The sequence below is a fragment of the Thunnus maccoyii genome, chromosome 6 (assembly GCF_910596095.1).
Source record: "Thunnus maccoyii chromosome 6, fThuMac1.1, whole genome shotgun sequence".
NCBI lineage: Eukaryota > Metazoa > Chordata > Actinopteri > Scombriformes > Scombridae > Thunnus > Thunnus maccoyii.
The window spans coordinates 31,888,396-31,916,278 of NC_056538.1; the positions used below are offsets into that span (position 1 = coordinate 31,888,396).

Below are 27,883 nucleotides of genomic sequence, written 5' to 3' on the forward strand. Positions count from 1 at the left end.
GTCCTGTGATGGTTTTTATTTTAAGTTTTTAGTATCTGTACTAACTGCTTGAATCCTGTTTCAGTAGCCTTTATATAAACAGAAACACTGCATTTATAATTTTCTTTCTATTGAAGCACACTGAGAAAAACACTTATAAACTTATGAGGCTGTCATCTTAAATCCTGTATAGTTCCAGATGCATTATGATTAAAAAAAACAATTACAATTTCTGCTTTTAGAGGAGGAAGGTGTGCTCTAAAAATACAAAAACCTGAGTTGTGTCTTTATGATTAGATTACGGTTTTGGTCACCATGTTTGAGCCGAATGGCCTGCAACTTTTTTGTAAATACATCATAAATGTCCTTCACTTTTTCTTTAGATTTCCCCAAGAGATCAGGCACTATTTTATGGTTTTAAATGGAAGCAAACGAGAAGCAAACACAGTCTGTGTATTTAACCCATCCATGTTATTTTGCTGTTTGACTTGCTGACCTTCATATCAACTCTATATCCTAAACTCTGTGTTTGCTCTCACAGTTCTCACAGATATGACGATTTTACAACAATATAATATACTGTGTGACTACCAATATCATTTAACGAGACTATTTTGTTGGCACAAAGTTTGAGGAGGAAATATCAACTGCAATAAAAAATAATAAATATACAGTATTTCCTTTATCTTATAAAAGTATTAAATAGTATTGACCATGACCTGCTACTAAATGAATTGATAGATATGGCATTACAGAGGCCACATCTAGAAAACAGGTATCAGTATGCTCAGATAAATAAAATTATCTCAGAATTAATGAAGGTTACTTGTGGGGTCCCTCAAGGCTCAGTGTTAGGTCCCTTAATGTTTAATTTGTATGTATATTTGTGAGATTTTAAAATAATTAAAATGTGTTTTATTTGCAGATGATACACAATAATGTAGCTGTGATAAGGTAAGAAGTGATAAGGTAAGGTAAGGATTTATTCGTTATTCATATTCTTAGGTAATTGCATGACAAAGTCAGCAAACTTATGAGACGATGTTTACTATTCAAATTATTGGGAGTGATAATAGACATAAATTATGCTGTAACCCCGATCTAAATAGCAAAACTAGCTTGCAAAAGGCTATCACAATAGTGTTTAAAGTCTTCACTATACCTAATTTTTGTGCAATTGCTTACAGACCAAAATAAATTTTCATTTCAAAACTTTACCTATGATATGATTTCTATGAGTAAAAGCAATGGACAGGAGAGGTAGAAAAACAACATCAAATTCTTTATTATATTCATCAAGTTGTCACTGTTATTATTTGAAGCATTTCCATGCTGATGAGAAGAAGATACACATATTGAAAAACCAAAATCAGAAAATACTGAGAGAGAAAGTTACAGAAAGAGAGAGAGCATGCAGTGAGTATCTGTTAAGATGAAGACGTCCGATGCTCGTTCTCCCCTGTTTCCCCTTTAACGTCCATCAGTTTCACGCACTTTTTAAAACAGGAGTGACTCACACACATGGGCTGTAACCAAGCACGAAGTAACACACACACACACTACAAAACTGGAGAACAAAAAGTACACTTAGTGAAGTTATCAAAATATAGGCTATATACTGTATATTCTTAAGACTTATTAATGTTAAAACAACCAGTGCTGAGTTAGTTTCTATGAGAATGAGTTCAACATTATATTCTCAAACACGTACACCGATCGATTATAGATGATCTGAAGGGTCCAAACCAGTGATTCTGAGTGTTTTAGTCCATAAACTACAAATCAGTGTATACAGTATGCACAGTTTGAAGTTAAAGGGCTTAAACAAGCAAAATCAGTAGTATGGTCCTTTAATTTGAGTAAATTAAACAGAGAATATGTAATGAAGAAAGCTTATGTAATGTTTTCTGGTAGTAACATGAATAACTAGTGACTCGCTAGTGACACGTAGTGGCCAAACCAGAGAAAGCTCCACATTTACACGGTAGTCAGAACACAATGTTCAAACCAACATAGGCTTCACTGGGACACAATGACTGTACTGTACGTTTACTGTACAAAGACAAACGTCCACCATCACTGTGGTCCACTAACGTCAATGTTCACCTAAAATGAAAGAGTCAGCGGATCTTGACTCAGTGGAGCTTTAGCACTGAACATTGTGCTGCAGCAGCTTATTTGTAGCGACATGTTTCCTGTGTGTGAAATTATAAACAGATGTGAACTATACCATGTGGATTTACTGAAGTTCATCAGGCGGTTTGCATGGCATGGCATGGCATGGCATGGCAGGGGAAAGTAGCTAACAGTATGAATACAGGGAGGTACAGCTGTGAGTCATCTGCATATCGTGTTAACAGGACTTCAAGATTCTCGCTCCTTTCAAGAAACTGTCTTCAAGAACCTTTAAAGGACAGTTTCAACAACCCAAAGTGGTTCAGAAAAGTGGCTTAAAGTGAAGTTTAATTCTGATTTCGGTTATTATTCAGATTTTACAGCTGAAATTAAGTTCAGTCAGGTTTCTCAGTACACTGCGAACTTGAGATGCCGAATACTAAAATCAGCAGTGTGCATAATATAAACCTCACCTCATCCCTGAAAAAAGCTGGTAGTTTATAGTTTTGTAGTTTTCAGGACCTTCGGGTCATTTCTGTTATTTTCAACGACATTTTCTACCTAGAAAGCTGCTTCACTGAATTTCAGTTTTTCCAAGATAGATGCGAACCCTGGCCTTGTTGTTAGGATGAAGCAGTGATCACACAAGATGATTGCAAGGATTGCAAGATGATTAAACCACCTGAACTTTCAGGCCGAAAAACACCTTCAAAACAAGCGCTAATGGGTCAGGAGTTTGTGTCCAAAATGTTAAACTGGTCGGTGCTTTGTCAGCCGATCAGGACTCCTCATACCTCAACCTACGACTCATAACAAAGCCTGAGAGTTGGATGACGTGTTACTCGCGCCACCTGTCCGCTTGACCTCACATTCAGCAGTGACGCTCAGAGCAGAGTTTTGAATGAAAAGCTCATATGCAGCCATGGCCTGACTGAACTCTGTTGAGCTAAACTGAGCACTTGATGAGTGTAAGCGCTGTAGTTATCATTAGTGTAATGTTGAAGCCGACTCCACGGGCACAAACAGAACAGTTATCAACAGCAGTGTGCAAGAGCAACCACAAAGTGTTTCCTTTAGTCAAGGCTGCAGTGCGTAAAGAACAACTGAGAAAAATACTCAATGAACCAACAACAAATGTTCAGTCTGCCTGTTCAGTCTGAACTCGGAGAAAGTTTCTCATTGACCAGCTTCAGAGGCTGATGGACTCCAAAACTTCACCCACTTTAGGATTTTACCAAAATACCAAAGAGCCATCTTCTTGTTTTCAGCACTTTTACGAAAAATTACTTTTTAAAAATGCAGAAATGTGCGGAATAGTTATAAAACAATTTAGTAATAAAACCCAATATTATGTAATATTATTATCCATTATTTATAGGTACAATCATCTGTTACATTTTTTTTTATTGATATAGATATTGATAAAGTTTCACAGCTCTGGAAAAATGCAGTTGCATCTCTGAGATCTGTATGTTTTATCCAAAAGAGAAAACTAACTTGTGAGGTGCTTTTTGATAAATAACTCACAGTAAAATGAGTGGGAACACAAAATTCAGAAGTATACTCAAGTCTTTCCAGAGCACAAACTATATCTGAACAAATGTGAGCAACGATTCATGGTCATAAATTGAAAATTCAACCTGTAAAACATGCCATACATGCAATATCACTTAAAGATATAGATGATAAAATTTGGGTTTCCATTATTGGGTTTACGCACTGTTTGTCTAATCTCAAAGTCTCTGAGGTGTAAATGTACTGTGCCTCCAGTGACTGATTTGTTGTTTTTTAATGTTTCTTTTCTCCGTCTGAACATTTGTTGGTAGTTTCGGGCATCAGAGTGTGAGTGTGTTCATCCCTCTGTATTAGTGTGCTTACAGAGTGTAAATAGACATTAACACAGGAACCATTTCCACACAGAGATAGGTACACTGTTAACATATTGCTGTTTTCAGTTATGCACATACTGGAGAAAGATTTTAACATTAAGCACACATGTAAGTTTAGATTAACTTGTGTTTTTGTTTTGTCTTTTCACAGATGCTCACATTCACAAATGTACCGAAGTTATTTAACTGGAGAAAGAGGGATGAGAGTAGAGGGGAAGGAGAAAGAGGGAGGAAAACTTTTACAAATATCACAGACTCTCTGGAGAGTTTGTCAAGGGTTTAAAATTCTAAGGTAGAAAATTTTAAACCTCAAGATGAACAAAATTAATGTTGGATGTAGGGAAACAGAGCTGGATAATATTCAACTCTAAACTGATTCATTGTTGTAAAGCTGAGATTAAGTTTAAATGAAGCTTATTTTCAGGCATATGCATGACAGAAGCAACACAAAAACATTAATATCACATGTTTCGGGGCTGAAAACACTTTCATTTGAACATTTTTGATTTTTAAGATACATAAAGGAAGTTTTGGGTCTGTTAGCAATTTTGGTTAATGACATTACAATTGTACTGTAGCTCTTTATAAGATTTCTATAATACACTGTATTTTAACTCTAACTAGGAGGACTAATGTTTGTATTTGGCAATACACTGATTAATAATGACATTTTATTTATTCCAAGGCGTTCAGTCGAGATGATATCTAACTAGTTCTTCTATTTAAGACTAAATTAGCTGAATCTTTATTTTTCTTTTTCGATGTGATGAAGGAAAAAGACAAATCCAGCTGTTTCCTATGTGTTCACATTTGTTGTGAAAGGGTGACTAACGCAACTTAAACATACACTTTATCTTTAATACGTCAAATTCGACTTGATGTAAGAAAATGTTGGCATCCGTATTAACTACAGAGCAACATTTCTCACATGCGACGAGATATATATCATAGAGACCAAGAACCATTTTGTCCTCTTCCACCCCAACAGTGATATTACACATCTGTAAGATAAAAAAATATAATCGACTGTAACAACATGATAAAATACAACAAAGTCAGTAGATACTAGATGATTAACCCTGTTTTCAGTTTGAAATCTGAGATTAAAGCATGCAAGTGATAAAGTTCTTCACACACAGTTTAGAGAAGTATTGAGGGTTGAAAGTAGATCTGTAGCACTGACTTGGTTACTTGTGTAACCATAGTTCTCTGAGTGTGAGACTATCTCTCCAGCTAAAGGCTGCTCCGAAACACGTTCAAATCATGGTTAGTCAGAAAGGCCATGCGTGTGTGATCCTAGTAGAGCAAAAAGTTCACGATTAGTGCGTGGACACCTCAGCTTATGTGCCTTAAAGAGTTTCATCACCTGTGAATGTAGAGTACGTAGGGTGGAGAGATAGTCTCGACACAAGAGAAAAGAGAAAACTGTAAAGACAGCACAAATTAAATGAAGTTCTTGGTCTCAGATGAGTAGTGAAGCAGCAGCAGCCAAATCTGGGTCCACCACTACAGACTGACTCAAGTCAATCAAATACATAATCTACGTGAGTACGTGAACACGTTGAAGCGACTCATGAATGGCGTTCACACCCGTGCTTGAAAACACAAGAAGTCTGCAACGCGACACAAGCGTGAAGTGCAGTTTCAAGGCAACAAGAAAGATCTGAAATAACTGTAACTGTCAAGGCAGCAGAGTGCGTGTGTTCAGGTACTTACGCAGAGTATGTTTCCGGATTTAAACAAATATGCAAAACGCAAGTCGAAACCATCAACAATATTTACACTTTTCCAGCCAACTGGTGCCAAACTTTATGACAAATCCGTTTGGCACTCATTCCAGAATTTGGTGAGACCCAAATCTAGTAGCAGCAAAAACAAAACATGTAGCAGCACAAGCTAATGCTATGTGGTTTTTTTGTTATCCTCAGAGTGAATAAACAGCAGTTTTTCTGCCCCAAAAAGATACAACGTGGACAAATACCAAGCTGGGACAATGTGACAAAATGATAAGATGTGTAAACGGGTAAAGAGAATATTTTTGGGGAATTGCTTTAGCAGAGCTGGATTCTCAGTTTCATTAAAGGATTGCAGGACGTTTTGATCAGATACAAGGCACTATAGATTTTGCTATAGAACGGCTAAATTAGAAGGATTTTGGGCTGAGCGTACGAGAGAAAAGGGACGGGGGTTTTCACTACGAGAAGTTTGACCGACAACAGCGATAATCTGAGGAGACTCAGTGAGGAGAGCGAAAGTAAGAGATGGCGAAAAAAGAAGAGCGGAGAGATCAATCCGGTGTACAGGTAAAGGAGGGAGAGGAGGTTAGGACTGCATCTCAGCACGCAGCATCCACGGAAACCAACAGCAGAACAGCAACCTGGAAGAGAAGAAGACAGGAAGAGGAAGGACATGTGAAGATGTGCATTTACGTCACATTGGAGTTACCATATTTACCCATTTCTTGCTTGTATATAACGTCCACAACAACACATACAAGTTGCAGTTACAACTGGGAATCTCTGATAAAGAAATAGCTGAAAACAAACATGGACGCCTCAAACCAGCCAGAGTCCATCATTAAAGGTGATTAATGGATATAGTGTTATATTTTAAATGTTATCTTTAATCCTCACCAACTCTGCCGTCATAAAATTGTCTTGAGTTGTCTGATGACATGAAGGCTCGTAAATGGTAAACATGGGAATCTTTACCATCACTACCATCAGTCCCATGTGATGTAAATTCAGCATAAACCCACATTTTAATATTTTCAGATATTTTAAGGCAGAAGTCCAGAGCTGTAGGGTTAGGGTTAGGGTTTAGGGTTAGGGTTAGGGGTTAGGGTTAGGGTTAGGGGTTAGGGGCTAGGGTTAGGGTTAGGGTTAGGGTTAGGGTTAGGGGTTAGGGTTAGGGGCTAGGGTTAGGGTTAGGGGCTAGGGTTAGGGGTTAGGGTTAGGGGTTAGGGTTAGGGTTAGGGGCTAGGGTTATGGGTTAGGGTTAAGGGTTAGGGTTAGGGGTTAGGGTTAGGGTTAGCTGTACAGAGCATGTGTTGTTATCTCGTTACTGTTCTCACCTGGATATGGAGCTCTCAGAGGTCAGGTCTTTAGGAGAACGCATTGTGTTGAAGTTACGCTTGGGCTGCGACACTGCAAGACACAAACAAACAAACAATATGTCAATGATATTAATAACAGGGAAGGAATTACTGATGTTCACCATCAATCATTGATTTAGGGGTAAATATAAAGGTGAATAAGCTCTACGCTCCATCACAACACAAACCTTTGTTCAGATTTATGAATTTATGCTTCTGAACCTTAAATTAAAATTGTGTATTATTGTTATTTTGGGTTTTGTTTTGGTAGTTTTGTCCATTATTTCTATCAGTTATGAAACTATTTTGCTTTCAACCTTCACTGCAGAAAGGCAACAACATTAAAAGACTCAGTTTTACAACAGAATCCATAACTTAAGCATCTGAAAGGATTAAAACAAGTCCAGTTGAACTCTGAGATATATGAAAAACAAAGGCAAATATTCCTGAACTGTCTGCTGTGGTATAATTGTCCACTACAGAACCATTTACACAATTAAACTACAGTAATTTCAGGTACAAAGTTGAACTAGCACGAAACTGAGATGCTGTAAGAGCGTGATGATACTTACTTGTGACCTGATGCACTTTCTTCACCATGGAGTTGTCATTCTGTGAGCCGTCTTTAGGACCTCCGATTCTGATTTAAAAAAAAAAAAAAAAAAGAATGAACTTTCAGTTTATTGGTGTTTTCATAATGTTACCAGAGTAAATATATCACATTAAAAAAAGACACTTCTGGAGAGGAAGAAAACTAAAGTAAATGTTATTCTGGAACCAGGTTTCCACTGGCTTTAATACTCTTTAGTATTTTGAATTTAATATAAAAAACATGGTGTAATTATAATAATCATGGACTTATAACATCATCAAACTATTTCATGTACCAAAAATAAACTCTGACATACTCTGGTAAGGGAAATTAAAATAATAATCAGCTGTAAATAAAACAAAGGTTTGGTGTTGTTTTTTTTTAAATACATCCTCACCTCTGGACGCGGGAGGGCGGAGCAAACACTCCATATTTGGGGAGGCAGCTGAAGTAGCGGACTCCAAACACTGAGCCGTCATGTTTCCCTGTCGGCTGATCCAGCTCGATACCAAACCAGTAACCTGCAGGGACACAAGCAGATCAGATCACATCCGGTCTGCTTCTGACTGGTCGTAAACTGTTTTTTTAAAAGCTGCTAATTATCACTGTTGAGTGAAAAACTCCTTTGACACAACTGTCACCCTCTCAAGCCTCAAGACAAAACGGACACAAGAGAAGAAGACGAAGGAAGACAACTTGTTTGTCTGATCAAAACTGACAATTTTGTTATTTTAAGATTGTCACCACTACTGGGGTAAAAGTAAAGATTGTCCGGTGGCACCAGAGGAAAAGCCATGTTGTTATAAATAAAAGGGCTTTCTCCTCGGTACGGTGGCTATTTTAGGACATGTCAGACTCAGTTTGTCAGGCACAGCTGGACACAGTTACACATATGAAAAAAATGACAGTGAAAAAACAAATAAACATGCTAACCAGCACGCAAACAGCATGTTAACTTCCTAACATGCTAACCATGTTAGCATATTTTCTGAAATAGATGTATTTAGCAGCTTAGTTCAAATACAGATAACAATAATTGCTCAGTTGCTCAGTTTAACGATTATTAAGTCAAAGGATGTATTAAAAAGTATTGATTGGTATTTAATTAGTAAGTGAAAACACAGGAACAGTAAGAAAAGAAGAGTTTCTGAGCTGAATATAGTTCATCCCTGATTCAGATGAGCTGAGGATGATTAGAGGTAATGACTTAAGAAATAATGTCAGTCCAAGTGAATTTATTATACATAAAACATATATGTGGTTAAATAAAGTTGTTTCTGATAACTGGCATCTCATCTGGGCAGATTTTGTGTAGTTTTGTCCTGGAACAACGGTGTAATCTGTGTATACAGTGTAGAGAGTCCACCAGCAGAGGACCAGCAGACAGACCTGGAGCAAAGTCGGTCTTGCCGTAGAAGCGGACGATGCCGTGTTTCTGTCCGGCCACCAGAACCTGATCACCGACTTCCACGTTCATTCCCTCCGGATCCAGACTGGCGACTGACGACTTCTTCCTCTGGGCTGAGAACGCACAGCAAACACATTCACAACCAGGTTTACACTTGCCAATCAGGACTGATACAAACATACTGTACTGCACCATGACCTTTACTGGTATTCACAGTGAGCACAGGCTATTTCTTCCTGAATATCAGAGCTATCTTACCTTTCTCTTTCTCCTTCTTCTCTTTCTCCTTCTTGGTCTTTCCTGCGAGGCGGGAGGCCAGGTCCATGCGGGGCGTTCGGGGGGTGGAGGTGACAGACGAGAGCGCCTGATCCACAGCCTTGGAAATCTTTGACACCGGTGCGAAAATCCCTGCAGGACAGAAGAGACAAACACCCTGAAACCTCAAAACCTTTGATGTTATCTTGAGTTCATTCCTGTGATCGGATAAAGAAAAACTGGAAAACTTTTGACAACTTTGGGGCAGAAAGACTCCAGAATAAGCTTTCCTTTTAGCTCTGGTTTGGTCTGCACCAATATTTGAGAAAAATAGTCTTTCTGCCATTTCTGGAATATTTGAGGGAGTCAGATTGGTGTTAATTGTTGGTGACATATTCTGAAAACTATTCTTTTAAATGTTTTAAATGGCAAATGTTCCCTTTTTGCTACATGTTTTTATATTATAGCAACATAAGGGACATGCTCCAGTCAGTACCAGCATATCTCACACTCATGACACTGACCAGTGGACACCAAGTACTGTAATGTGAGAATCATTCTTATTGGCCATAGTTTCCATGAAAAATCAGAGTCTTTGACTACTGTCGTCCACTGAGAGGCTCCACTGGACCAGTCAGGGGATGAAAGGCAGCGCTAGGGTGGAGCTAGATGGGGATGTGGCCCCACCAAGAAACAACATAACATTTTGCAAACAATTTTTTTTTTTTAATCTTTTGTTTGGCTTCTATTTCCCTCTTTTTCTGAGTAGCAACTATACACTGGGGTCACCTGGGTGAGTCCATGCTTCAGATATGTGCACTTTAACTGTTATTCATTTTGATTTGGCACATTATCGGCATGATAAAAACCATTGTTTGGGACCTGGTATGAGCAGTAATCCAGGCTGAAATCACTAAGTATGTTACTTTCTGTTTTTCATGTGAATGTGTTTCCTGTCTGCGTTTGTCAAGTTGTGAGTGCTTGTGTATTTCCTGTTGTTCTTTGACATTCATTTCAAAGTTTTCCACATAAAGTTGGCTGTTTTCTGTCCTATAAGAGCCTGACTGTTCTGACCTTTTACTCTTTTTTTATCTGCAATTGTTATTGTTTAGTAATAGAATCAAGAAAAGTGTTTGCAGTAGACATACAGTATGATACTTGAAATTGACTTTCCATGCCTTGCCTTGCATATTCATATATAACAGTTCACTTTAAGTCCCTCTATTTAGCAGTTATAAGAAGTTTATATATTTATAAATTCATAAATGGTTTATAACACACTATAAAAGACATTTTAAGTGTTTATTACTGTACAATATTTGTTAAAAAGCATAACTTCTCCTATGAAGACATATTCTATTTATACACCAGCAAAGTTATAGTTGAGTTATAGTAGACAAACACATTAATAAACACTTATATCTGCTTGCAGCTACATTATAATGTATTGTAACAAATTTGTTAATGTTAATATATGGTTATAAATGCTAAATAGGAGGACTTAAAGTAAGTATACAAACTCAAAAGCCCTGACAATAAATAATGAAGCCTCCACTTCTCAACATAAAGAAAATCCCTCTGGCATTGCGTACGCAGGTGTTCACTGACTTGCTCAAAGGCACCGTGGCAGCCGCTGTTACCTAGTTTAGGAGGGCAGATGAAGTAGCGGACGCCGCCGACGCTTCCATCGTTCTTCCCCTCCGGCTCGTCGAGTTCCACGCCGACCCACTGACCGCTGGCGAACTCTGTAGTCCCGCAGAACCTCAGAGTGCCACTCTGAAAGAGAGACGGAGAGAGACATCTCATCTCTCGAGTTAAGAGGTGAAATCATTCCCGCCCTTGAAACATGCCTTTAGAGCTCCATTAGCTGGTTACAGTAGGTTGCATGGAGGCAGATAGTCTGAGTGTCGGAAGGGGAAGGGAGGAAATGTAACAAACAAGTGCATCAACGCTACAGATGGGAGTGAGAGGGAGCAGTTTTTTTTTAATTTGCCATGTGACAGGAAGAGAGCATGTTGTCAGTGTGGTGAGTCAGTCCAGTTAATCTACGTTTCCAGCCGGCGCCCGTTTCCCACCAACCTGTCTGAGGTTTGCAGGCGGGCTGTCGTCTCTGCTCTGGTCTCTCTGGAGCTACACAGCGAGAACACACTGTTCAGAGCTCAAACAGCAAATACATGTAAAAGCTCACATTTGTTTACTTTGTGGGCAGCCATGTTCATGTGACATAATTTCAGGAACATTATGTAAATTTTCTCAATCTTCTGACTTGGAACACACACTTAAACAGCTTTATGACTGTATTTTGTCATTATAGGAAGCAGAATGTCTTGGTTGATCAGCCTGGAAGTGGACGGGACTCACTTCCTAGTTCTAGTCACGATGAGCCGTTCTGGCCTTCAGTCCAGAATAAGATGGCGTTTTCCTCCCCTGTATGTGTGTATATGTAGTTTGTGTGGGGAAAACTGAGCTTTGTAGAAACTCTGTCATATCAGTGATAGTAGACTGTTTCTTCTTCGCTGGTTTTCTGTAGCTGACTTGCTCGTCTGTCCTCCTCACATGCCCAGTAGGAGGAGAATTACCCATTTTGGCATTTTAATATGGACAGAGGTTGAAACTGAAATGGTGCGGACGTGTCGTTATTGCATGAAAACAGTGTTTTAGATTTTTGCCAGTTTAATGTAGATTCAGTGTCTTGTTTATGCTTCAGCAGGGTCTTTAAATGTCCTTCACAATAAGTCTCAATTTACATCTCAGGTGGTTTGATGTGAAAATAGAACAAACTGAGGGGTAAAGCAACTTCGTGATTAATGTGAAAATTCAGATTTTAACGCTTCATTGAATGACGAGTCAACCCTCCACATGGTTTCCTTTGACAGACTGTTTTGTGTTTTTGCATTTGTATCGTTCAGGTTCATGTTTAATCTGACAGGAGCGTTGAAAGCTCATCAGATCATCGAACAGCGTCTGAAACCCCTCTAACTCCTTCTGACATCAGAGCCGACAGTCTGACAATCACATCCACTTTACTCAGTGATTATCCAGGTGTGAAATTAAAGGTGGAGTTTGAACTTCTCTCTCAAGATTTTCTTTTTCCCAAACAATTACTTCTGTCACTTTTCGTGTGAACAGCCGAGTGCAAAACAATAAAAATCTTTGACTTTGGAAGTGATCAAACAAACTAATTTGTTTTAAGCATGATGAGCTCTTCAAGTATAAGTCTGGTGATATTCAACAAATCCAACAAAATCCATGAAACGAGATAAACAACAATGAATGGATCTACTAAAAAGTATTGTGTGTGTATCCAAACCCTGATAGATCTTATTCCACATTTGCCACAATGTACTGTGATATGTTCCTTCATCACCATGAACACACACTGTAGTTCATTTGATACTCACTAGAGCACCAAATGTGGATTCATCCGCTGCTGAAAATAGTCCCCAACAGCTGTACTATCTCCAGTTATTTGAGTTATATTTGCCAACCAGCTGTTTCAGGAAGTTACTGAGCCTTTTTAAAAGATGAGACTATATATTTGTGTTCTTAAAGATTTACTTCAATTCACAGATAGAGAAGCAAAGGCAGGAAGTATTGAGAGACAGACTAACACATTGTTGTTTTGGGTCGGCACATGGGATTTGTTGACAGCAAGAAAAACATAGAAAATCACCAGGATTACCTGTTAACACTAGAAAAAAATCTCCTTTCACCCATGATCCCTTGCATTTTGTTTCCCTCTGCGTTCTCAGTAAACACCAGTTCAAATACTGTGTTTTAGCAACACATTTTCTGATTGCAAACATTTCATTTTCATCATTTCATTGTGTTGACTGACATATAAAATCTAATCCGGAGCACGGTTCTGACCTTCATGTCGTCCAGCATCACGCGGTCTCCCAGCTTCAGCCCCAGCGAGGTCAGCATCAGGTTTCCTGGGATGTTGTCATAGTTGGGCAGCGTGGCTCTGGGAAGGTTACAGCTCAGAGGAACGGCGTCCAGCAGCAACTGCTTCAGCTCTTTGGCCACCATGGCAGCCTCGGCCTTGTCCAGACTCATGTCCATCGGATCAGGAACCACCTCCCCAGGAACCTGGCCCTTATCGTTCTACAGAGAGACAATGATAGAAAGGGGGCAAAGAAGGGAAAGGAGAAGAGAGTGACACTTTTCTTTAGTTAGGTCAAGATTTAAAATCGCAAGATAAAGCCATGGAGCATTCAAGGAAAGAAACATGAGCTGGAGGGATTATTTTTTGAATCCACAAATGGAGTTCTGTCTCTGGATTTAGGGAGTACATGTCACTCACTAGAGAATCTAGTTTTTTCCACCGTCTTGACAAACACATGCTGTGCAGCCAAGCATTGTTCAATCCTACAGAACTTTATTTTAAATTGTAGTTTGATGTCAGATGTCAAACTGAAGTTTGGGGTAACGACTTTTTAATGGTAAAAAGAAGAAAAGCGAGTTGTTACCCGGACGGTGGGGTTGGCTCCGTGCTCCAGCAGACATTTGACTGCACCCAGACAGAGGTTGGAGGCAGCGATGTGGAGAGCCGTCCCGTAGTGGAAATCACTGCATGTGGAGTTCAACACTGTGGAGAAGAACACAAGAAGAAGAAGAAGAAGAAGAAGAAGTCTGTGATTCACAAATAACAGACTGGTGATTATCAAATGTGAGTGAAAAGTCAATGATTGATGTGTGTGTGTGTGTGTGTGTGTGTGTGTGTGTGTGTGTGTGTGTGTGTGTGTGTGTGTGTGTACCTCTGGGTTTAGTGGCTTTGAGCAGGACTCGGATCAGTTCTGGGACATCGAAATAAGCGGCGTAGTGCAGAGCGTTCATGTTGGTCCAGCGGCTCCTCAGACTCACATCGGCGCCCAGAGAGATCAGCTGGCTGCTGAGGCGCAGCGCCGCTGCCGGGTCGCCTGCACAGACAGTTAGGATGAAACTAAAAGAGGCCGCGACGACATCCGTCACACCACAGATCCTCCAAGCTGCACTGTGCACTGACTTGGAACAATGTGAAGAACTGATGTTGGACTCATTTAATTGGAGTAATTTCACTAGAATCTTTCAGGAACGTATTTAGTTTGATTGGATTCATTATATTAATATCAGACCTGGAAGAGGGATCCCTCCTCTGTTCCTCTTCCTCTTGAACTGATGTTAGTTTTGTAGGTTTAACAATAGAGGTAAGCTGGAGGTTTAGCCCTCTGAGGCAAAGTTTTGGTTTTTTAATGGAATTTGCTGCTATCATTTAAAGGACAAGGCTGGCAGTTTTTTTTATATTTTTCTTATTGTCAACGAATCTCATGTGCAGAGCAAAATCAACAATGAACTGATCTACTAACAAGTATTGTGTGTTTATCCAAAGCCTGATATATCTTATTCCTCTCTGCCGTAGACCTCCGTTGTTGTCCAAAAACTATTAAAAATACATCAGTGAGTCACATCAACAGCTGTACTGGGTGACATGTTCCTTCACCACGAAGGCAATAGTTTCTGTAGTTTGTTTTGATTCTAAAGACTCATAACAGCATTAGCCTGTTGTAGGTTGTTGTGCTACATAATCACAACCTCACTAAACAGCAAGCTTTATCCTTTAAAGAGGTTATTTTTTGGGGGGGGGTTCATCTGAATTGAGGGTCTAATGATAGACGTAAGATGTAGATTAAACTCTGTGATTTTGGACTGTATTAATAAAACTGACTTGACCTGACAGGACTGTGGCAAAGATAAACCAGCTCTATCAAGCTTCGGCTGAACAAGCAACACTTGTCAGTAGAATCAGTTCCTCACTGGTTTTGTTTTTTTATGGGATTTGCTGACAGTAAATTTAACTGATCATCTTCCTTTAAATGTTGCATTGTGTCAGACTGACTGATTGACATTAAATAAGCGTCTTACCGACTCCGTGTGCTCCAGCCTTGCAGCTGTAGTGAAGCAGCGTCATGTCGGTCAAACCGTCGCGGTCGTTCACATGACAGCCTCGCTTCAGGATCTGAGACAGAGAAAAGGAGAACGACACAGAGGACGGAGGTTAACAGAGAGTCACAAGTTATTGTTCACGGTTTAGTGCACACAACAGCTGTTCATCACATTATCCTGATGAATCATTAGTTAAACATTCTTGTACGGAAAATACAAGTAACTCAAGAAAATATCGGACTCATTGTAGTAGCAGGACTAGCAGTGGCTAATGTAGCTTCAGTTAATTGTTGATTGTGTTAATTGTGCGTGGAGGAAGTCACTGTTTTCCATCGTGGACATCTTCAGCTCTGCCTGGTTTATTATTTTTCATATTTTCCATTATCAGCAAGTATTATTTTATGTTATCACTTATTTAAACAGTGAACAACCTTCATTTGAACAACATCTAATCTCAAAACCAAAAACCAAATCTACAATAACAACATATATCTCCTTTTTATTAGATGGATCAACTGTATTAGTGTTATTACTACGTGTGTGCATTCATCTAAAACTGCTTTACTGTTAATGTTTGTTCTGTCTCATAATCATCGTGTCAGTCATCTGTGAAGCACTTTGAACTGTATGAAGGGTGAAAATAAAGTTTGAGATGTTTGAGTGATGCTGGTTTTTCAGCCATTTTGACACCAGTTTGTTGACACTGCTGTAGTTCTTTTATAGTGGGAGATATCACAGCTGTCTGATTCAGAGTTAAAACTAAGAGGTTGACATTAATTGTTTTTCCCGCTCTGATGCTTTTAATTAACCCCCGTTCATTAAAAGCAGCTAAAAACAGAAATACTGAATGAACCACATTATTAGATATTCTTGAGCAGAAGTTCCAGTCACTCTTCGGCTTTATATTTTATAGTTTACAGGAAGGATCACCTGCCAAATTAAAAGATAAAATATGGCAGCAGAAAACAAAGACGATCTGAAACGTCAGCGATTGTCTCGCTAAGACTCGATCGCTTGACTCCTCGTTTCTGAGTCATGTCACTGTCTGCTCCTTGTTTTATATTCCTCCAGGCTGAGTCAGCTTCCTGCTGAGTCATGATAGAGTCTCACTGACTTTCCATCTCTCTCTCTCTCTCTCTCTCTCTCTCACTCCTCTGCACCACTTTCTCTCTCTGCTCTGTCTCTTTTTCTAGTCCATGCAGCCATTTTATCTGGGTCATTATCACGATGTGTGTGTCTGCAGGGAAATAATGAAAGTCAATGCAACAGCCGAAATAACAAAAAAACAACTTTGTATGTGTGTATACTGAGTGTACATGAGGGCTGTCGGTGCAGTCGGTATTTACAGTGTGGACCGACCCTTCAATTAAAGTCAACACTGAGCTGCACTCAGTTATTATTTATCCATTCCCTCTTCTCCCATGTTGAATCTCTTTTATCCGTGTGTTTCAGGATGGCAACAAACAATTCAACTACAAATAATAATCAAAAAACCTGAGCTGATCTTTTAATTTTTATTTGATTTGATCATTTAGACATAATATTTAGATTTATTACAACTTGGTCCTCATTTTCATAGTTTTGACCATCATTTATATCAATGATAATAAATGTTTCTGATGGAAACAGCATCAGAAAACAATAAGAAGTATTAACCTTTCAAATTTGACCCATTTTTACATTTGAATGCAGTAAAAACACATTTTTTTTAGGCTGAAATTTTATGACTTTTCCTAAAGTGACCCAGATTATACAAAAATGGAAATATTTCATCTTTTTTAAAACTTTTGTGAAGCTGATAAACATACACTGATGCACGTTTGTACATAGAGAGCATTCCAGGTTAAATTTGAACCGTATTTATTATTCAAAATATAATATAAGTCATTATGGCTGTTTTATGTAACATAAGACCAACATATAGTGTGATTGTGAGTGTTGTTTGCTCTCTGAAAGCTTCATTAAGGATTAATCACCCATTTATCAATGACTGATGAGGTATTTATGATATGGTTCAGAAGTTATAGAGGTATAGAGACTAATTATGAATGGATACTGTGAAGGGTCAGAATATGAACAGTATGTAAGAGTTAAACAGCCTTTATATCTGGATCATGAATCGTTCCTTCAACAGAATGAAATGTGAAATGTTTCGCTCCAGCGTTCAGCTCCGATACGAGCTCCTCGCTGCTCAGTGAGATGTCATTGTTCATTATCTCCTTGTGTGTGTGTGTGTGTGTGTGTGTGTGTGTGTGTGTGTGTCCAGAGGGTTGAATCTGGGTCAACGTGACAGTGACAATCGAGTCTGGATTCAAGCTCCACGCCAAGAGCAACTAGGGCAGGCAAGACAGACATGCAGTTAAACATTCAGGAAGCTGAAATCCAAACCCCTTTTTTAAGCAGCATCTGTACTGTTAGCATTAGCTTCTTTAGCTTTCTTTAAAGGATGGATTCACAATTTTCTAGTCTGTCTTAAAACAATAGTCAGTTTCACAAATGAACATTGTTTTTCTTGCTGTAATCATTCCTCCTGTTCATACTGACCGTTAGAAGATCCCTTCATAATGCACTTACAATGTAAGTGATGATCCGAAGCCCTGTCTCTGTGCAAAAAATGTATTTAGAAGTTTATCTGAATATGAGGTTTAAACTGTCCAATCAAGTCAATATCTTTCAAAGATAAAGCTTTTTTAGTTTCTAATCCCTTCTTTTTGTTACAGTCCTTCCACTGCAGCTGAACAGGACACAAACAGGGAAATGTATCCACTTTATTTGACTAACTCAGACTGACGAAGCCTCATATAAGCTTCAGATAGACTTTTAAAGGACGGTGGATTTTGTCCCTCGTCATTTACATTCTAAATGCAGTGCAGTGGTCGGTATGAACAGGAGGAATTATTACAGCAAGCAAAACCTGTTTCAATGTTCATTTGGGCTCCTGACTGTTGTTTTAAGACAGACTTGAAATAATGTGAACTCATCCTTTAACTCTTTCAAAACAGTTGAAGGAAGCAGGATTCAGCTTGTGATGCAAAAGCTGTAGTCAACAAATGTTTGGTATTTGTATTTGATAAAAACGAATCATGATCAATTATTAAGTCTATTAATATTCTGTCAATTAACTAATTAAGTAATTCTAACCTTTTAAGCAGTAAGTAGTTGGGTTTCAAGACATCTTATGAATTCTTTGTTGTAAAAGAGTCACAAGCCTGTGATGTTCTCACCTCGTTGCCAATGATGTCGATCTTGTGCTGCACCTGGGGAACCCACTGACGCACGATGGCGAACAGCTCGGGGATGGTGGTCCGAGGATCCATGAGGATCTCCAAACACGCCGGGTCATTGGGGTCGAAGAAGGTGAAAGCTGGAGACAGACAGACACAAGAAGAGTTTAAGGTAAACCCAAAGAGCGAGAAAGAGGGGACAGGGACGAACAGGAGGGAAGATGAACCAATGAGGGAAGAGTAAAAAACCAAATTTGGAGAGTAGAAATTATCCCAGATGGCAATGCCAAGAAGTTTCTGTCATCAAATCAGATATGACCTGTGAGCTCTGCAGTTTCTCTTCCTGCCAGCTCTGCAGTTTGAGCTCTGAGGCAGATTTCATTTCACTGAGTAACCGCAATCAGCTCGACGACAAACTTCACTTCTGTCAACAACTCACTTCCACAGACGGAAAAATAGTTTCATAAATCTCACAAATCGTCACTTTGAGACCATGATACTGACTTTATTCTCTGTTTTTCAGGTTTTTCTATCTGAGAACGCTACATCCAGAAGGTCTTACTGTTGTCCATTTAGTCATTCATATTGCTGTTTTTTGTTTTTTTATGTATAAATTCTGGTTTCTGTGAAACAGCTTTTGCCTCTTACCTCTCTTCTCCTGATCGGTCATTACTTTTAGTTTATGTCTCTAAAAGAGGGGTATTAAAGGACCACTTAATATATTTTCACTGCATCAAAGGGTGCATTATATGATGATATTTCAGTACAGAAACCATATACATGAACAGTATTTCTGTATTAATGGGAGATGTAACATCTCCGTTGTGTAACCAAGTCCTTAAACTTGAGTATAAAAAGGTGTGATGTCACTGGTGTCAGTGTTCATTAGTGAGTTCTTCTCTGCATTCATTGTTGAAAATGTTTGATTTTACAATTATTCTTTTGGAGTCTTGATATCATGACTTCAAATGGTTCAGTTCAGTGGTTCTTACCTTTCAAAACAGGCGTGTTTAGTGTCGTTATGGACACTGTTTCATTGCAAAAGAAGCACAATGGTTCCCTTAATCAAAATGAAAGGCATTTCTCAGTCCAGTGATCCTTAATCGTTTTTCATTGTCAACCTTTCATTTTTTAATATCATCTAGTTTTGAACGAGCCATTTTACTTCATCAGCCGTAGCTATTACATTCCACAACTACCTTGCTAATTACGGTGACTAGCTGACGGCTGAATGAAGACAGGTGAGGTGTTACTCAAAACCGGTCCAGGTCAGGTTGTGGTTAAATTTACACATGAAAAATAAATTCATTCTTTTTGCATCTTAAGAGCCTCTTCTATTTTTTGTCATTTTATGGATAATGTTTTATAGGAAACTTTTGTTTTTCAGTTGGGACAGGATGGATGTTAGTTGTTTAAGAGGGGCAATTTAATTGGATCAGAGTTTTTTGGGTTTTTTTACTTGATGGGTTTATTGGTTTGAGTTTTTAAGTCTTACTTTTCATAGCTTCACTGTGATAGATTACCTATCTAAAATCTCTGCAATTTTCATAGAAGCAAGAAAAACAATTGATGTATTGATGTATATTTAAAAAAACAAAAAAAAAGGTTCTGTAGGATTGTGACCAGTTAGTAAATAAATGGCTAAAACTTGGCTCCCAGTTGTACAACCGGACAGAAAATTCTCTGTCAGGCTGGTGAGCAGGACCGCTCATTCACTGCTGGGAAATGGAGAAAACACAGACACACACACACACAGTGTATAATGGAGTTGGCCTGCTCTGAGTTCGTCTGGTGAATATCAATTAGCCTGTCGCCCATAAAGCAGTCAATCCAGAGCTTTCCAAACCTATTGATCGCTCACACAGCTGTCAGAAATTCAGACTGTATGTACTGACGATCCACCGTCGTCTGTGACTTTAACAGTTTATTTTATTGTACCGTTGCGCTCAAGCTCTGTCTGTTTTTATGAGTGTTTTGTAAGACTTTAAAGCCTTGGCAGTGACATGGAGTCTCTGCTGAAGTTTATTTAAAAGCCCTGCACTCAAAATCCCAATAAAGTAAGAGTTCAGAAGTATTATTAGCAAAATTTAATTTAAGTATCCAAAGTAAAAGTACTCGCCCTGCTGTAAAATATCCCCTGTGACTGATATTTTATTACATACAACAATATTAGATTGTTATGCAGCATGTTACTGTTGTAGCTGCTGGAGGTGGAGTTTGAACTACCTTATATACAGTTAGCTAGTTTAGTCCAGTGATTCCCAACCTAGGGGTTGGGCCCCTCTAAAGAGCCACCAGATAAATCTGTGGGGTTGTGAGATGATTAATGGGAGAGGAAAGAAGGAAAAACAAATAAATGTCAGCGCTCGCGGCTGTTTTCAGAGAAAAAGCTCTAAAAAGCCACTGTACGCTACCTGCTCAGCTACAAACAGCAAACAGACACAGTTAGCTGTAGACTAGCTGGTGAACATAGTGGAGCATTTAGCAGATAAAGAGCCAGATATTTCCCTCAGGAGTTGGTAGAGAGCATAAACAGAGCTAAAAGAGAGTGAATATTGGATTTACATTCATTAGGTGGACAGAAACACGACTCCAAATGAATGATAATGTTGCTCCGTGACTGGATGTGGAAATAAGCAACTGTTTGCTGACAAGTTCAACATGTGTACTTTTGTTTGTTTGTTTTCCTGGTGCATATGTGGAAAATTGCCTTAAGTGCAAGATGTTTAATGGCAGAATAAAACCAAACCAAACCAACATTTTACACTTAAAAGGTGATGATGTGTCAGTGTTGTGTTCACTACTTGTTTCTGCTAAAAACTAGTGGACAGAAAATCAGTTACTGCAGTTTTAAGGTTATACCTGTCCACACAGATGTACCATTCACCTTTATAAAAGTGTGCAAGTGATATAGCAGGAGGGCAGAGAGGTATGGCAATATGTAGTATTAAAGGTGGTATGAAGATGTGTATTTAAGATGGCATGACGTACCGTAGTCTTTGGGCAGCGGTGCCTGGGCGGAGGGATGCACCATGGCTCGGCGCCGCGGTTCATGGACCGGACTCTGGTACTCAGACACTGACAGCGGCTCAGGCTCTAGCTCCCTGCCGGCCGGTGGATCCTCCTCTTCCTCCCGCTCCTCTCTCTCCTCCCGCTCCTCCTCCTGCTCCTGCTCGTCGTCCTCCTCATCCTCCACCTCCGTTCTCTCCTCGCCCTCCCTCTCCTCTAGCTCGTATTCCTCCTCATCGTCTTCCTCTTCTTCCTCCTCTTCCTCAGTCAGAGCCTCCTCCTCCTCCTTCTGGACCCTCCCCTCCTCCTGCTCCTCTCGGTCGTGCCTCTCCTTCTCCTGCACCTCCAGGTTCTCCTCTTTAGTCATGATGAGGGATGCTGCAGCTGGGCCTGTCAGAGAGGAGGCACGACACTTTTAATAACGTCAAATATGATTCTCTTGTTTTTGTTTTTCAATCGGCAAAACTTTTTTATCTCTCCTGTGCACATGTATACAAACAATTACAGTTATTTCAGATATCACAGCCTGCTGGTAAACAATAAAAGGTCATCATAATCCATTTTTACAGATTTTCAGATTGAAGTATACCTCAATGTACCCTGATTACAAAAGCAGATGACTTTAAACTGATTTACTGATATCATTTCTCACCCCACTAAATTCATTAATGTTGTTTTGAAAAACAAAACAAACTCAACATCCAACAGTTGTATTTAGGGGAAAAAAAACAAAATGTATTCTAATAAAAATGATTGAACTTATGAGTAGATATCAAAAGATCTGACTTTCTAAAGAGTCACTTAAAACAGAGTCTCTGGTTTTGGGGACCTTCGATCTGGGCCAGTAATCCAGTCCCAGCTTTGTACAAAAACACTATTAATGGTTTTGACAGAGAAAATATTGTTTCGGTGTCAGCATTCAGACCTGAAAGTTTTGCATCTTCAATTGACAAAGACCTAAAAACTTGTGACTTGTACTTGTGTCTTGTGTCAGTTGACACCTACGTGCTCGTCTTGGCTTGGCTGAGCACTGTGACAGCCTCATCAGCAGGTTTGTCAGTCATCCAATCTGAGGTTAAACCAGTACGATCTAGTTTGGTTTGGCTTCAAGAATCTTGGTACGCCTCTTTGTTTTCTGTCTTTCCATTCTGCATCACCAGACAAATGCTGTGCTTAGCTTGTGTGTGTGGAGAAACAATGAGAAAGCAAAACTAATTGACCCACTGCGGCATAATGATAATAACAGCAGCTAAAAAGGCTAATGCTAACTCTCCCTGTCCATCATTAGCTGTTGACGGGCCTGACTGGATTAAATCTACAATCCACTTAACAAATGGACAAGGCACTGAAATCCATCCAGCAGCCACTCCCTCCATTACTGAACCATCCATCTTCTCCTCCATTATCAAACACCCAAGGAAAGAAGGAAGGAAGGAAGGAAGGAAGGAAGGGAGGAAGGAGGAAAAGATGGATTTATATCATAAACCTCTAGCTGTCCTTCCAGTTCAAGCCAGATAGGAGCTACAGAGGTTGCATCAACATAAAACATGATAACATATTGAATGTCCTGTAATAACCAAAATCTGGGAGATGAGGTATCCACTCACTCTGATTTTGTGACATTCATTAGTATATTTTGAGAAAGATGTAATAATTGCAGCAAACAGACTATCCTGTGTTAACTCTTCTATTCAATCCAAAAACTGAATACATGATTGTAACTTATAAATGAAAGCAGGAAAATTTGCCCTAAATAACTATTTGTACTGTTGTGTAATTTCGATACCTAAATAAGTTTTGTGATTTTGAAAGGAGACATATTCAGGACCTCAAGATCATCCAAACCAACAGGCACTAATTCACTTTTACACCTGCTGACACAGTATTCAGAAAAAAAGCCAAAAAATTAACGAGCTGAAGAATACAGGAGATACTTTGTTGAGGTTTTGTTACGTACATCGAATTATCATCTGCATATAAAGATATTCTATTAATGGTTGCCTTTGTTTTACAGTGACTTAAAGTGGGTGTTAGGAAAGAGATACTGACAGTTTTCTCAAGTGAAACATGTAATTAAAAGGCATAATTTAATACCATAGGACTCGTCATACATGCCATACAGATAGAAGGATTTATAAACATACGGCAGCTGGAGTGGGCTGACCCAGGGAGCAAATGTAATAAAATTTCAGATCATTTCTGGATCATCAACACATGTCGACACTTGGAAACAGCACAGTGGTGTTAACTGACACAGCAGCCACGTCAAACCATGATGATGCATGTGTGGATGATTTATAGAGAAGGATCGTAGTTATGGTAACCAAAAAAAAGAAAAGAAAAGCAGGGAAAGCTGCACACTCATTTCGCTGATTCAATTTTTTTTTACTTCAAGTAAACATCTTGACACATTGCCATCTTCAGGATAAAATCCAACAGTCTTCTGACATTTATGGTAATTAGGACAGGAGTTATATGTTGTAAACTTGCAACTTTTAATCGTTTAAAAGCCAACATATGGTCAACTTGCCATACAGGCTTTATGGTGCAAACCAGGAACCAAAACGACCTGTTGCATGTTTTTCCCCTTCTCTCTCTTTTCTCTCTCCTCATTGTCTGTCATCTCTTTACTGTCTGCTGTCCATAAAGGCATTTTGCAGGCCTGTGCTTGGCACTCCAGTCTCTGACATGATGGTCAGATGCATTACAGGCTCATCTGCCACGCTGAGCTCCACACTTTTAAATCCTAATTATACTTTACACACAAGTGTAGCAGCCAGAGTCCAAATTTTATCATCCGCTTACATCCATGTGCACTGTAAAACAATTTAAGCTCATTCTACTTAGAAACAGATGTTCCCCTGCTGCCGTAAATGTGAATTGACTGAACATAAGTTGAATAATTAGTTTAAAGTCGTCTCACGAGTTGCTAAAATGTAAAACTAATACATATAACAAGTTCAATAAACTTAAGGTATTAAATTCAATCAACAACTGTTCAGTCATGTTGACAAACGTCACAGTCTGATTTGCTTTCAGTCTACATTTTCTCTACTGTATAGTCTACAGGTAGATAAATCAGTTTTTCATTTCACACTAAGAATTTATAGTTGCAGCTGATGCTACTGGAGATAAATTGTACCAGTCGGCACAAAGTCAACATGTGTGGCTGCTCCCAGTAACCTTATTAAACTATAAGTGTTCAGAGGAAGGTACTGAATTCAATAACCTCCATCACGGTTTGCGCTGTTTTCATTATGCATGCTGGGATGTCTGCTAATATTAATATCTTTAAAAACTGAATTTATTAAGTTGAGTGAAGTCTCTGCAGTACATTCATTCAACTAATCATTTCATGTCAGGTGAACTCATGTTTAAGGTTAAATTAACTTGAAATAAATAAAAACTTACATATATAACTTAAGTTATTGGCAACAGATGAGTTTATTCCACTAAATTCCTGTATGATGTTTTACAGTATGTGTCCACAAATCCTGTATGAGAGACTTGACTTCCCACCTGACTAAATAAGGGACACCTTACTCCCTGGACCATAAATTGTGAACTGCAGAATCATTCAGTATGAATCTGCCTCTGAGCTGCAGCGTGAATGAAGCCAAGTAAAGAGCAGACAGTGTTCAATCAGCAGAAGAAGCCAGTTAAACCAGTCGAAGCTTGTTCATCTTTCACATCTTCTTTATCCATCTGCCCATATCTGAGGATTAGTACACACACACAGACATCATGTAGTAGGTCAAGGGAGGCATATGAGATGTCTCTATATTCTGAGCTTTACACTATAATCCACACAAACACCAGCACTGTTGTTTAATCTGAGTCAGCTACTGTCTGTCTGCAGCATGAGCTATATGCTAAGCTAACAGTTGCTATCAGTTGCATCAGACATCCATGCAGAGAGGATACTGATCTGTATCAAACGAAGGCGTCAAATTTGAATTTAAATTAATGAAAATACATCTTAAACACACTTTCTTCAGTTTATTGATGGAAATTTAAGTCTATTTCCTGTTTTACCCTGCAGCTGCAGTCTGAATGTTCATTATTGCTCAAATCACAAAATAACAACAAAGTGATCACATGAAAACAACATGTGAGAAACGACTCCAACATCCTCTCCAGCCTTCTGTCCAATGAACACTCCTTGATGAAAACTTCCTGCCGCGACATTTGGTCAATTTAATTTCTCCGTTTAAAGTAATTATCTGTCTCTGTTTCTGTACGGTGGTTTATGTAATCTGCGGTCTCAGCTGGTAGATTCCTGCCTGAACAGAACAGTAATCACGGACTGAACGGGACTAAAAACAGGACTCAGCTGAGGCCACGATAAAGGTTATGCAACACGACTGTGTGAGTCAGCACGGACAGACAAATATGAAACATGAAAGTATGCGCACAGAGAAGAGGTGGACATAATAAATACAAACAATCATCTTGAAAAATTATAGATTATTGCTGTAACACTGTACCTGTTGTTTTCGGATGTATTACAAGTGGTATTTTGTAATTTAATGATGGAAAAACAGTGAAAATGTAGCTGGGAGGCATGTGAAAGATGAATCATCAGGATCAGTGACGTACTTTAGCATCAGGCTTTTCTGTTTTTGACCTCTACGCTCAGAGGTCGCAGACAGCTGAAAGTTTACGTCTCAAAATCTTCTCAGAAGGTATTTCTGAAAATCTGACGCAGGCTCCTGAGGTTTCCTGTCAATCTTCTAAGTAAAAAAGAGTAAGATTTGAACACCTTGTCATTGTAACATGACAATGTGTTATAATTATTAAAATAAAGATATTTAAATGGACAGAATTCAAACCCAGGATGTCACCTTTCCTTTGTGCACTTCATCTTTGAACACCAACAGGACGCCCTATTTTTTCTATTCTATTCTAGACCAGAATGGATATCATACATATCATACAGTATGTAGTTGATATTTTCAATAAAACCTCTCTTTTCCCCAAATGGGCTACAGTACTGGTATCAAATAAGACTGAACACCTAAACAAATATACTGTAAAAACAAATAAATATTTAATGTGCACAACACAAAATGCAATCGAACAATAGTTAGGAGTGCCTTCATTCAAGTCAAGTCCATTTTAATTTATATAGTCCAATATTGTAAACCACAAATTTGCCTCAGGTGACTTTACGATCTGCACAACAAATGAGACCTTCTATCTTTAGACCCTCCTAAGATAAGACAAGGAAACCCCCCAAAAAAGCCTTTAAAGAGTAAAACCTGGAAGAAACCTCAGATGAGCAACAGAGGAGGGATCCCTCTTCCAGGACAGACACGCAATAGATGTTGTGTGTACAGAATAGACCAAAAAAACAATATTACCAAATGGAAAATCAGGATGGAAAAATTATAGATAGACTGTAAACATACAGTATATTCATTCCTAACATGCAATATATGATGGACCTTTAATATTCCTATAGAACCTATAAATGAGATTATTATGACCTTGTATTGAATCAGTAGGAGCATCTGTCATACACTGAGTCTCTGTGGGATTAATGGACAAGATGGAAACCAACAATAATGTCATTTTAAACACTGAACACCACTGACAGACTCACACAGAGACACTAAATACTCATTAAATGGTTATATCTGTTGATTTTGGATGATTTTCAGGGTGTAGAGACACCATGTGATGTGCACAAGCAGGTTGTGAGAGGCAGAGGGAGGCCATGGCAGCATCCTCCTCCTCCTCCTCCTCCATCCAGCCTCCATTTTACAACAAACCCGACCAGAGACAGAAAAAAAAACGCCATAAAAACAAGAACAGACGCAGCAGACAGCGCGTCCTTCACAGTGTCAGCTCCAGCATTACAGTCACGATCCGAACAAATAAAAAAACAGAAATTACAAACCGCCACAACCCCAGTTTGTGGTTTGTGCCAATGTGCGTAGTAAAGGGCAGGATCGGGAAAAACGCCCCACTGAGAAACAATGGAACGGACGCACACGCAGAGAGAGACGTGAAGGGGTCACGTTTATATTCATGTAAATATTTAAAAAACAGAAGGTGGTCGATTTAAAAAAAGATGTTAAACTGGCTGTCGGTTTAGCAAATGGAGGATTATTTCAGAGGTTTTGTTTTTGAACAGCGCCCCTCTCTCTCCATCTCTCTGCCTCAGCATCTCCATCTTTCACAGGGGCAGAGAAATAACACGACAGCCTGATGATCATCAATACATATTATACATATTATAAATAACACACATGTGTGAGTATAAACTGCAGATTAAAGTGTTTTTTACCTGAAAAACAAGCCGCTGGTTGTTCGGTGATGGTCCTCTTCTCCTCCCTGGTCCACAGCAGAAACAACACTGATGCTCTGCTATCTCTCTCTCCCGCTGCC

The 27,883-nt window shown here is 39.0% G+C and overlaps 1 protein-coding gene across 2 annotated transcripts; it reads right to left on the minus strand.

Moving 5' to 3' along the window:
* Positions 1 to 1,269: 1,269 nt before the first annotated feature.
* clip3 (CAP-GLY domain containing linker protein 3) lies at positions 1,270 to 27,837 on the minus strand. 2 transcript variants are annotated; one of them, XM_042413211.1, is made up of 14 exons: positions 27,783 to 27,837; positions 21,473 to 21,880; positions 18,482 to 18,621; positions 15,237 to 15,330; positions 14,093 to 14,254; positions 13,805 to 13,923; positions 13,203 to 13,439; positions 10,973 to 11,108; positions 9,336 to 9,485; positions 9,059 to 9,190; positions 8,067 to 8,190; positions 7,650 to 7,717; positions 7,057 to 7,129; positions 1,270 to 6,360 (listed from the first exon to the last, which is right to left on the minus strand). In XM_042413211.1, exons 2-14 carry the CDS (start codon positions 21,855 to 21,857, stop codon positions 6,306 to 6,308), a joined length of 1,875 nt encoding a protein of 624 aa, XP_042269145.1. In that variant the 5' UTR covers positions 21,858 to 21,880; positions 27,783 to 27,837; the 3' UTR covers positions 1,270 to 6,305. The 2 variants fall into 2 exon arrangements, with proteins under 2 accessions (XP_042269145.1, XP_042269147.1); XM_042413213.1 differs by lacking the exon at positions 27,783 to 27,837 and adding an exon at positions 11,412 to 11,462 and having other exon boundaries at positions 21,473 to 21,594.
* Positions 27,838 to 27,883: the final 46 nt, after the last annotated feature.

Excerpts from the sequence above, each read along its gene's own strand:
- clip3 (XM_042413211.1), bottom strand. The coding sequence starts at position 21,857 with ATGACTAAAGAGGAGAACCTGGAGGTGCAGGAGAAGGAGAGGCACGAC. Across the intron at positions 11,109-13,202 it reads TGATGCTGGACGACATGAAG|AGTGGCACTCTGAGGTTCTG; the intron begins GTCAGAACCGTG and ends TCTCTCTTTCAG. Across the intron at positions 7,718-8,066 it reads CCGCCCTCCCGCGTCCAGAG|AATCGGAGGTCCTAAAGACG; the intron begins GTGAGGATGTAT and ends TTTTTAAATCAG.